The sequence below is a fragment of the Phyllopteryx taeniolatus genome, chromosome 4 (assembly GCF_024500385.1).
Source record: "Phyllopteryx taeniolatus isolate TA_2022b chromosome 4, UOR_Ptae_1.2, whole genome shotgun sequence".
Taxonomy (NCBI): domain Eukaryota; kingdom Metazoa; phylum Chordata; class Actinopteri; order Syngnathiformes; family Syngnathidae; genus Phyllopteryx; species Phyllopteryx taeniolatus.
Window position 1 is genome coordinate 1,647,553 of NC_084505.1, and position 12,756 is coordinate 1,660,308.

The 12,756-nt window shown below is 39.3% G+C and overlaps 1 protein-coding gene across 6 annotated transcripts in view; it reads right to left on the bottom strand.

The window, feature by feature from the left end:
* LOC133477378 (zinc finger protein 638-like) overlaps nt 1-12,756 on the bottom strand; it is a 79,632-nt gene that overhangs the window by 43,237 nt on the left and 23,639 nt on the right. For all 6 annotated transcript variants that reach the window (XM_061772033.1, XM_061772034.1, XM_061772035.1 and 3 more), the window contains 4 exons: nt 7,622-7,683; nt 7,417-7,443; nt 2,591-2,652; nt 2,174-2,367 (listed from right to left, as the gene is read on the bottom strand). In XM_061772033.1, the coding sequence (XP_061628017.1) occupies nt 2,174-2,367; nt 2,591-2,652; nt 7,417-7,443; nt 7,622-7,683 (345 nt within the window). The remainder of the gene's footprint in view (nt 1-2,173; nt 2,368-2,590; nt 2,653-7,416; nt 7,444-7,621; nt 7,684-12,756) is intronic.

A 12,756-nucleotide genomic window follows, 5' to 3' on the forward strand; every position in this document is an offset into this window, starting at 1 on the left:
CAGAGTTCAAGTATCTTGTTCACCAGTGAGGGAAGAATGGAACGGGAGATCGACAGGCGGATCGGTGCAGTGTCTGCAGTGATGCAAACTTTGTATCGGTGTGGTAAAGAATGCACTAAGCTGAAAGGCTTTCTAAGATAAGCGGTAGAAAATGGATGGATGGATGGATCATGGACCAGTAACCACTCTGCACTTTCCCTCGCTGGTAACACACACCGGGCACGATCCTCTACAACATTAGTAGGTAATGTCAAAAGCCAGACACCGAGTTCTCCTACTTAAAACGAGAGAGAGACCCGTAATTGTCATCATAGGTATACCTCACCAATGAGAGACACAATGAGAAAAATTAAATCCAGAAAAATCACATTGTCTGATTTTTAAAGAATTTATTAGCAAATTATGGGGGAAATAAGTATTTGGTCACCTACAAACAATCAAGATTTCTGGCTCTCACAGGGATGCAACAACTTCTTGAAGAGGCTCCTCTGCCCTCCACTCATTAACTGTATTAATGGCACCTATTTGAACTAATTGGTAAAAGTCACCTGTCCACAACCTCAGTCACACTCCAAACTCCACTATGGCTAAGACCAAAGAGCCAAGGACACCAGAAACAAAATTGTAGACCTGCACCAGGCTGGGAAGACGGAATCTGCAATAGGTAAGCAGCTTGGTGTGAAGAAATCAACTGTGGGAGCAATTATTAGAAAATGGAAGACATACAAGACCACTGATAAATCTCCCTCTATCGGGGGCTCAACCCAAGATCTCACCCCGTGGGGTCAAAATGACCACAAGAACGGTGAGCAAAAATCCCAGAACCACACGGGGGGACCTTGTGAGTGACCTGCAGAGAGCTGGGACCAAAGTAACAAAGGCTACCATCAGTAACACACTACGTCGCCAGGGACTCAATTCCTGCAGTGCCAGACGTGTTCCCCTGCTTAAGCCAGTACATGTTTAGGCCCATCTGAAGTTTGCTAGAGAGCATTGTGATGATCCAGAAGAGGACTGGAGAATGTCATATGGTTAGATGAAACCAAAATAGAACTTTTTGGTTAAAACGCAACTTGTTGTGTTTGGAGGAGAAAGAATGCTCAGTTGCATCCAAAGAACACCATACCTACTGTGAAGCATGGGGTTGGAAACATCATGCTTTGGGACTGTTTTTTTTCCCCAAAGGGACAAGGACGACTGATACCCATGTCAAGGAAAGAATGAATGGGGCCATGTATTGTGAAATTTTGAGTGAAAGCCTCCTTCCATTAGCAAGGTCATTGAAGATGAAATGTGGCTGGGTCTTTCAGCATGACAATGATCACAAACACACCGCAAGGGCAACGAAGGAGTGGCTTCGTCATTTCAAGTTCCTGGAGTGGCCTAGTTAGTCTCCAGATCTCAACCCCATAGAAAATCTTTGGAGGGAGTTGAAAGTCTGTGTTGTCCAGCGACAGCCCCAAAACATCACCGCTCTAGAGGAGATCTGCATGGAGGAATGGGCCAAAATACTAGCAACAGTGTGTGAAAACCTTGAAGACTTACAGAAAATATTTTACCTCTGCCATTGCCAACAGAGGGTATATAACAAAGTATTGGGATGGACTTTTGTTATTGACCAAATACTTATTTTTCACCATAATCTGCTAATAAATAAATAAATAATAATAATAAATAAATCAAACAATGTGATTTTGTGGATTTTTTTCCCCTCATTGCCTTTCATAGGTGAGGTATACCTACGATGAAAATTACAGGCCTCTCTCATGTTTTTAAGTGGGAGAATTTGCACAATTGGTGGCTGACTAAATACTTTTTTGCCCCACTGTATGTGACCTTGTCACTTCATAGATCCTGCTTCTGATACTTGCGATCTATTCTGAACTTTCTTTGTTGTTTTTGATTTAACTGTCAACCATAGTCTGTCAATCTGGTCGCTTGCACCTTACTGGCTGAAGCCATGTTTTTATGATTCAACCCCTTAACGTAGGACCTCAACATGCACACAACTGACTAAAATAGCTTGGTCTTGTTTCAGAAAAATTAAGCCACAAGTGTTGAGCTTCATGTTAAATGGCTGTGACTTTAAAATATGACAGATTGCAGAGTGATGTTGGTGATGGTTAATTATATATACTTAAAAATAAAAGGGAAAAAAGTGAAATACACCTACTGGTACAGCCGCCTTGGCACTTGCAGTCTTATTGGTTTTGGTCCCAGGCTTTGTTGACTTTTTGACAGTTTTAGTGGAGGAATGAGATGGTCCATGTTTATAGCTTTGATCCGCCTCGGAGGAGGTGGTGCTAGCAGAGCTCTTATTTGGATCATTGTAAGGGCGCTTTAAGCCACTGTGGTGTGGTGACTCTCCTAAAGGGGTGGGGGGTTGGGGGAGACAAAGTTTTCAGTTATTGCTTTAAGTAGAACAATTTTAAAATATGAAACAATGCAATAGATCAAAAAATAACTGCAACAATTGATAACCAATAACAGAAAAAAAGCAATGCATGCGTCTTCACAATGACGTCAAGGAATAGACAAAGACTGAATGAATTAAAGTTTTTTTAAAAAAGGCACGTTGTGCTCAGTCAACCTGTGCCGTGATGTTGGCGATGGTCATGGGGAGAATGAGGTCTCACATGCACTCTGCTTTTGCTGTGGAGTTGGCATTGGGAATGAAAAGGGAAGGGTAAATTTAGGTTAGGATTAGCAGAACATTTCAAATATATTGTTACAGTTGTAAACCATTTTGTAATGCACATTATAGTCAGGTAAGACACTTAATGTTAACATTAATAGCATAAAATGTTACCCAAAAAAACTAGGCATGCACGATAACTATTTTTTGCCACCAATACGATAACTTGCTGCTTCTCCAAAACAGCCGGGGTCAACAGGGTGGGTCAGGGGTCAACAATTTCTAGGCCGAGGACCCACAAATTGATGGAAAGCTGGAGTGGGGATCCCCTGCAAACTGGTTGGATAAGAGTATGGCTTTTTACTAATTTCATTTCATACTAATATCATCATCGTTAATTATATATATAAAGCATATGCAATGCAACATAAAATAATGCCTTTTTATTGTCACTATACACAAGTACAATGAAATTAAGAGGAGGTATGTTTAAATGTACCTTTGTTATTGTGCATGGGCAAAGAGTGCCGGAGGGGGAGTGTTGACACAGAGGGAAGGCGCCCGACGGCCATCATTAGTGGCTCCGCTGAACGTTAGAGGGCCGTTGTATGTTTCCAGAATCAGAATCATCTTTATTTGCCAAGTATGTCAAAAACACACAAGGAATTTCTCTCCGGTAGTTGGAGCCGCTCTAGTACGACAACAGTCAATTTAAAGTGAATACTTTTGAGACATAAAAACATAAAAACACAGTCACTGAGCAATAAAAGGTTACCAGTGTAACGGATATGCTCCCCGCAACCTGAGGTGTCTCAGTGACTCCCACACAACTTGATAAGCTGCTTTCTTCCAAGTGGCCCTGCTGTGCGAGACAACCACGAGAAGACGCCTACTGGACCTAAACCTAATAAGCAACTTCCCGTCAAATCGTGAGTCCCGTCTTAAAAAAAGACTCCTTTCCTTCTTTTGAAGGTATTGACCAAAAGGTGGGACACTCTCTCCAGGAAAACCAAGCTGGGACAGATCGACAATGGAACACAAATTCAGTAATTATCTATTTGTTTCATATTCAAACATGCACGCAATGTGCCACCCACTGGCGTTTAAGAGTACTGCAACCCGTGGGCTTCCATTCAGGGTTGTAACTGAAGATGTCTGTTTTCATATTTCAAGAACTCTGCAGAAATATTCCAAATGTATGCCTTGATGTCTGTGTCAGTGCGTCAACTTTGCGGTCGCAACTGCAAGATTTTGAGAGCGGTTTGTCTTGATTTGAAGCCAAGCAGCATGAAATGTGATTGAACCATTAGCAGTTAATTTGCCAAGACTTTTTCTACAACTCAACCTGCTTTGTTTTCCTCCTGAGATGTCTGGAGAAAGACCAGTCCCACCGACCAAGCAGCCTATGGTCGTGAGTACCGCACAAGCTTGGATGTACAACATTAGTGCCTATTAATTTCGGTATATTACAAGCTTCACACAAAATCCAAACTTGGTTCTCTCTCTCTCTCTCTCGTCCGGACTGAACGCATTAAACGCTCACGTTTTCACCTTTAGTCCAGCAACACGGTGTTCCATTTCCCTTTTCGTATGCCTATTTTTCCTTTGTTTCACCATTACTTGTGTTTCCTTTTTGTAATTAGACCCCTCTTTGTGTTTCCCTATAGATCCCTCCCTCGCTCTGTGACAGAGTCACAGGTCCCCTGCTGCACCCCCTGCGGTTTGCCTACCGAGCAAACAGGTCTGTGGATGACGCAGTCAACATGGGACTGCACTTCTTCCTAGAACACCTCGACGGCACGGGACCACTGCACCTCAACGCACGCGGCTGTCAAACTCCTGAAGTTTGCAGACTTGCAGACTGACAACACAGTCATTGGTTTCATCAAAGATGGTGACGAGTCTGCGTATCAACAGGAAGTGGAGCGGCTGGAGCTGTGGTGCGGCTGACACAACCTGGAACTGAACACACAAGACTGTAGAGATGATCGTGGACTTCAGGAGGGATCCTTTGCCACAGCTGCCCCTCACGCTGTCCAATTCCCGTGTCAACAGTCAAGACCTTCAAGTTCCTGGGAATTACAGTCTCTCAGGACCTGAACTAGGTGACCAACATCAACTCCATCCTCAAAAAGGCCCAGCAGAGGATGTACTTTCTGCGGCTTCTGAAGAAGCATGGCCTGCCACAGAATATGTTGAGGCAGTTCTACACAGCAGTTATCAAATCAGTCCTGTGTTCATCCATCACACTCTGGTTTAGAACTGCCACAAAAAAGGACAAACCGACTGCAACGGAGAATCAAAACTGCTGAAAAATTTTTCGGTACACCCCTATCTAGGCGGTCTCAATCAATGCAAACTAGAACCAGCAGGCATTCCAACGGCTTCTTCCCTCTTGCCATTAACTTCTTTAACAGTTAACTTACAATTCCATTGTAACATGCTGCCATTTTTGTCTTGAGATTGTTGTCACATCTCTGTCGGGCCATTTTTACGTTATTCCTGCCCTCATTGTAGTAGTCTCGTTACCCTGCACTACTTGCATATGGGTCATTCCACTGAGGTGGTACACAATTTGTGACATGTAAGAAAAAATGTAGAACTTGAATTATTTTGTTGCAAGTATGTTAGTAACATTTCTTTGAATTATACCAGTTACATTTAGGGGTTCATGGGATAAAAACATACATAGTTTACTTAATATGACCATTATTTGACCAGTGGTCGCTTGTAACACTGACTCTAGATATGAACATGGAAAGCTGTTTATTGTATGAAAACTTTGGGAATTTTTCAAACAAATACTAGGGTTAGAGTAGGTTCACAAACCAATGTATATCCAACTTGTTAATGCACCGCAAAGTATTGAGTAAAAAATTTACTTGGGGCAAATATAGATCTGTGTAACATCGACTAAAAATGCAACATGGAAAATGAAGGACGTGAATACTAACAGGTATAAGTGAATGAATTCAGTGGATATCAGAACTTAATAGGACGAGTGAATTTTTCAATATCAGTTTCCTTACTTGGAATGATACCCTTCACAGTTAGACCAACTTGAGGCTTGAACGTTGACATGTTCCATCACTTGCCATTTTTAACTTCCAATTCAATCAATTGACCAACTATGTTTAGCTAATTGTTTGTACACGATAATGTACAGTCAACATTTTAGATCATAGGGAATATTAAGGTTGGTTATATTTTTATTTTAATTCAGGTTTAACTATTGCCATTTTTTTATTGCTAAATCCCTAGATGTACCTTTACAGTGTTATGCTTTGTCAGTTGGAAGTACACACAAAATTGTTTATGAAGAACAGCATGTACGTAACTTTGACTGTGCTTTCTGCCAGTCAAACACATTTGCAGTTACACACACCATGGCATTCCAGAGTTTCAACATGTAATCCAAATACCAATCCTTGACTGAACAATACTATGATTTAACTCAGTTCTGAACACGTCTCCACAGAAGTCAGTGATAGTAAACGATAATACAGCCATTTAAACCTGTGCGTAATTTTGACACCAGTGGTCTTTGCCAGTGCCCATGTCATGTTACAAGCACCAGTAACAATCCACAGTGCACCACACATCGACATTTTTAATCAACAAAGTGAATCATGTTTTGATCAAATATAGTTAAAAACGTTTGACAGGAGGGCTTTATAATCGGAACCGAATCCAAGTTTAATAATAAGGATTAAAGTATTCGCGTAATCATGACCACATCCTCAACACTGCTGTGACTCTTCAAAATTACCAGCGAGTCAGCAGTGCAGTAAAACAGAAAAAAGCCTGTGCACTAGCAACAGCAAACGGTCGAGATTCACCAATCATTTCTCCTTCAATGAATCAAACAAAAAAAACATCTAATTCTATACAAACTCGCTTTTCATCATTGCTAGTAACTTGACCGTTTGACATTGAAGCTTGTAACATTTGGAAATCATTTTCTTGAAAACCCTTTCCAGGTTCTACCGCAATATTTTATATCTACATGTTGATACCTGATTATTGACGATACTGTTGTGTGTTAATATTTGATGCCTTTTAATGTATTTTGCAGTTAATAATTGCTCGTAACATTTCACCACATCCATGGAATGACCCATATCTGTTGTTGCCCAACACTGGCCACTCATGTGCTTGAGAAGCATCTGGACCATTTGCACAACTGACATTGTCCCAGATTATCGCACTACTCGTCACATAACTGCATCTCTGCGCCCTTTGCACAATGGTAATAGCACCAGACTATTGTTCTATTAGTCATTTCAAACTGCTCTAATTGCTAGAGGACTCCATCTTTTTGCACAATTGTCAAATCAATAAATAATAAATTTTGCCGGCATTACCACATTACTGGTAACCTTTTATTGCTCAGTGACTGTGTTTTTATGTCTCAAAAGTATTCTCTGTCAGTTGACTGTCTGTTGTCGTACTAGAGCAGCTCCAACTACCGGAGACAAATTCTTTGTGCGTTTTTGACACACTTGGCAAATCAAGATGATTCTGATTCTGATCTGATTCTGATTATTTTGGGTGTCATCAGTCAAAAATTTTGGTCAATTCATGACTGTCATGAGCCAATGCACCAGTTGCTAACCAGCACATCGCATGAGGCGGGTCTTGTTATTGGTACAATTTTTTATTTTATTTATTTATTTTTTAATCAGACCGAGTGTTTCGTCATTTTTTTCTCCCTAATATTGGTCCAATAACTATCATGCATCCCTAAAATGTATTCATTGAGATACAAAAACAGAACTAACCTTTGGCCTGGTTTCCAATCAGGATAGCTTTAGGAAAATAGAAAAACATCTGTTCAAGTAACATTCAATAATTTCTGAGCAAAAGCGATCTTGTTTCATCCCAACACAAATGCCAAAGGTTGTGTGTAATGTTTCACATTAGTGCAATAAAAATGACCATTTACAATAGTGTAAAAAGGTTTACTCAAACAAACTATATCCTCACTTGTTGCGCAGGTCCCTGCAGGCGGCTGTGTGGTTAACAGTATTGATATGGTCAACCCAGTCCTACAGAAAACCACAAATGGGAGAAGTCAATCATGCACTCATGGACACAAACTACACAAAGACAGATTCCTATTTCACGAGCAAAACTTAAAAATTTAACTTCAAATTGATTTTTTTCCAACAAAATTAAAAAGAACAATTAAGCCTTTTTCCCTAGACCAAATTTGTCTATGACTCACACTTAAATTAAACAGAATATTAAGAGAGATACAATTACTTAAAGTTGAATTTTAATTGCACAATTTCCTGAGATTAGTAATCGAATAAAGAATTTGCTAGTCTTCCACTTGGTCTTCAGGTCTATAAGAGACTAAAGGCTTTCCCTTGTTTGGAACACCTGCAAATGTTTAAATAAATAAATAACACCAGGAAAAGTTGTTTTTCCACAAAAAAACTAATTCATAACCTGGAAAATTCTATTAAAAAAATCTCTCTCGCTATCAAACATTGAAGTGGTTTACTATATATATCCAGCATACAGAAACTTAGTGTCTATACACACACTACCGCAGAGATACTTTGAGAAACAACTTGCAGACCTTAAAAATACTTGCATACAGAAACAACGGTTTACAACTCATATCAACCAGGTCACTTCCCGCCACCTCAAAAAACTGATACAAATTAATTTTCACAATTTTAGCAGACTATTCCCAGTCCAGTTATGCCGATCAGATCACGTGATTTTCAGGTGATCGGTATCAAGTGAAAAAGATAAGATCTTTGTATTTTCTTAGGGCCATATTCCCTCGTGGACTTAAGTCAGAAGAGGCACGCAGCGGCATGAGTCTATGGCTGCGCACATTTTCTCATCCAATCAGTTCTGTCATTCACGCACCCACAAGGGAGGTACGCACCCTGAGTGGAGCAACCATAATATGTGGGCGTTCCCTGTCAAATCTGGCCCTGCGCGCCTAAAATTAAAATTTTACCCCACATCAACTGCTACTTTTCAATGTTCCCCAACAGATAAAAGGATCAAATCTATACAGCATCTATAGATTATACTGGAAAACTAAAAAACTGAATTTAACAAGCGACTGCATAGAAATAAAAAAAAAATAAAAATAGAGACTAGGCACCCCAAATAGCTCTTTCTCCTACCTCGCAAATTAGTTAAAATACATTCCTTGATGGATCCATCAAACAAACCACAAAATGTCATTGCTAGGTCAAACGCATTGTAAAATCCTGTCACTCACAGATTTGCTGGACCTATTACTCAATACAACCATTAACCCCCCAAACCCCCGCGTCTGAAAAAAAAAACTTAAACGATACAACTCTGACAGTCTGGTGAAAAGTCATCAAGCTCTTGAACTCCACTCACTCACCATGCAAATAGACCCCAAAATGGCACAACCCTGAATTCAAAATCCACCATGTCAACTTTTCCACAACCAATTTACATAATTTAGAAACCATTATCCTAACACACAAAGTTGAAACATCAATTTCTACAATACCTGCAACTTAAATCCATAATTAAAGCAAAAATCAACATGACTAACAATCCACTCCTGAAAAGATCAAACTTTTAGATGCTTTAATTGAACTCAGAACACACGATAAACATCCCAATTTTTCTATGACAACGAATACAAACATACAGTGAATCATCTTCGTGTGGTCAAAAATAGGGTGTTGCTGTTATTGCCCAGTGTGGTTAGTTATATGACCGTCCTGCATACCAATCAGTTGACGAGTCAACATTTAGTTTTTTTCCTTTGAATTATTCATAACTTATGAAGAGCACTGGGATTTTTATGCAGCGATCCGTTTGTGCACTGGCAATTTGAAATGTGCTGTTTTTGAATAAAGGGATGAAAATGTTTTTTTAATCAATTTCCTTGATTAATCAATTATTAAGTTAATCGTTAGTTGCAGCCCTACTACGCAGTCTTGCTTACTTTCAAGCTGAGCTTGTAGCAAACGTGAGTGACGTCATGCACACTGCGATTGCGACATCTATGATCCAGGGGCCCTCATACTGATACTTTAGTATACTTGAATCATTTGTTCCTCTCTCATCTACAAACAGCTAAGTTTTAAAAATGTGAGCGAAGAGGGGAAAAAACTTTGCACCTCCTGTATGCGTAGTGCCATGTGTGAAGGGAGCTATGGTGTATTTTAATTGGACAAGATTTTATGATCGTAGTATTATTTCATGTTTCTGATTGTTTTGTGCAGTTACATGTACGTACATTAAATTGTACTGTTTGTAAATGCATTTATTTGTATTAAGATTTTATTTTGCCTTGTTTTACTCTGCTGTCTGCAGCCAGGTTGGCATTGCAAAAGAGAATCTGTTCTCAATTGCTTAACCTGGATAAATAACATCAAATTAAAAAATACCTATTTTAAAGATACTTTAAGCTTAAAGACAAAAATCATACACCATATATTATAAAATACAATCACTTAATACTAATGAATATATGAGGTCATTGAATCGGTAGGTTAGTTGAATCTTGCAACTAGGTTACCTTGAATGAGGTTAAAGATCCAGCAAGTGTCAGTACTGAGTGAAACACAGCATCAATCCAGTTTGGGTCATGTCCCACAAAACTTCAGGAGGCCTCAAATAATCCGCCAAGTAATATATGAATAATTTTTTGCCCGATCAGCCAAGTAGTCCATGATGTTCTTACATCTTGGCTAATCACTTCATGATGAATAAATCAAATGCATATTTGACTTACATTCTTAACTCCCAACTTCAAACTGCTTTTGGGAGTTTGCTTACCGTAATTTCTGGTGTATAATCCGCAACCATTTATAATACGCACCCCCAAAGTTGACCTCAAAATTCTGGAAAACCCTTCTATGTATAATGCATTTTTACAATGCATGATTTTTTGCCCCTACCAATATGATCAAAACAAGTATTATCTGTATTTTGTTTTTCAAAATAATTATTCTGAAGTGAAGCACTTTATTTGAACACGTAATACTTTTATTTACTTGCTCTTATTTTGAAAGTTCACAGCCCTACTTTTATTTAGTAAACACACAGTTGTGCTCATATGTTTGATTACCCAGGCAGAATTTGTAAGATGGGTACAATTATTTCAAGAAAACTAAGGGCCAGGCGAAAACATTTTATTTTAATGGGATTCAAATTAAACTGTCAAGCATTTCAGAGAAGCGTTATCATTAAACAAAACATAACCATAAAGAAATGAATGATGGTTGTTGTTCAGTCATATTTATTAAAAAAAATAAATAAAGATTTCACAAATTCTGCCAGGGTATGTAAACTTATGAGCACAACTGTGCATATATGCGGTCATATGTACTCCGGTCATATTGGAATGAAACTGTCGGCGACACCTTTTTCATAACCACTACGTGGCGGTGCCATATTAGAATGAAACTTTTGGAATGAAAGTGTACAGCTTTTTCATAACCTCCAGATGGCGGCATACATTTATAAAATGGGAAATATTTTGTCATTTTACCCTATACCCATGTATAATGTGCACTATTGACTTTTTAAATTTTTTGGGGGGGAGGGGGGGGGGGGGATGCGCATTATACACGAGAAATTACGGTAATTGCTTTTTTAATGACAATGTAATGGGTCAAGTTTTGTTTGTCATCTAAGGCTGAATTTACAAACCCCAATTCCAATGAAGTTGGGACGTGTAAAATGTAAACAAAAAAACTGATTTACAATGATTTGCAAAACATTTAAGCTATATCAATTGAACACGCTACAAAAACAAGATATTTAATGTTCAAACTGATGAAGGTTCTTGTTTTTTTATTTGTAAATATTCTCTCATTTTGAATTTTATGCCGGCAACACGTTCCAAAAAAGCTGAGACAGAGACAACAAAAGATTGGGAAAGTGGAGGAATGTTTTAAATAAATAAATACCACCTGTTTGGCACATTCCACAGGTGACCAGGTAAATTGGAAACAGATGTCATGACTGGGTATAAAAGGAGCATCCCCGTGAGGCTCAGTTGTTGTCACAAGCAAGGATAGAGTGAAATTCACCACTTTGTGAACAATTGCATCAGCAAATAGTTCAGTTTTAAAATAATGTTTCTCAACATACAATTAAAAGGGATTTAGGGATTTCATCATCTCTGGTCCATATCATCATCGAACGCTTCAGAACCAGTAGAAAGCCAACACTGAACGCCCGTGACCTTCGACACCTCAGACGACACTCCATTGGAAACTGTCATCATTGGGTAAAGATATTGCCACGTGAGCTAAGGAGCACTTCAGAAAACCATTGTCAATTAACACAGTTCATTGCTACATCGACAAATGCAAGTTAAAACTCTCCCGTGTAACGCGAAAGCCAAACATCAACAACACCCAGAGACACCGCCAGCTTCTCTGGACCCGAGCAGATGAAATGATGCAAAGCGGAAAAGTGTGCTGTTGTCTGATGGGGCGACATTTCAAATTGTTTTTGGAAATCATGGATGTCGTGTCCTCCGGGACAAAGAGGAAAAGGACGAGCCGCATTGTTATCAGCGCAAAGTTCAAAAGCCAGCATCTGTTATGTATGGGTGTGTGTTACTACACATGGCGAGGGTAACTTGCACATCTGTGAAGGCACCATAATGAAAGGTACATACAGGTTTTGGAGAGATATATGCTGCCATCCGATCAGAATCTTTTTCAGTGATGTCCCTGCTTATTTCAGCAAGACAATTCCAAGCCACATTTTGCACATGATACAACAGCGTGGTTTCGTAGTAAAAGAGTGCAAGTACTAGACTGGTAAACATGCCCTTATACCAGCTTTTTTGGAAAGTGTTGATGCAGGCATCAAATTCAAAATGAATGAATAATTGCAAAAAAAAAAAGTATCAGTTTGAACATTAGTTTTTCGGGTGTATTCAATTGAATATACAGTGTACGTTGAACCCCTCCTTGAGCCGTCACCTTATCGTGGTGGAGGGGTTTGTGTGTCCCAATGATCCTAGGAGCTAAGTTGTCTGGGTCTTTATGCCCCTGGCAAACAGGTCCTAGGTGAGGGACCAGACAAAGCACGGCTCCAAAACCCCCTATGACGAGTACAATAAATGGATTCAGGTTTCCCTTGCC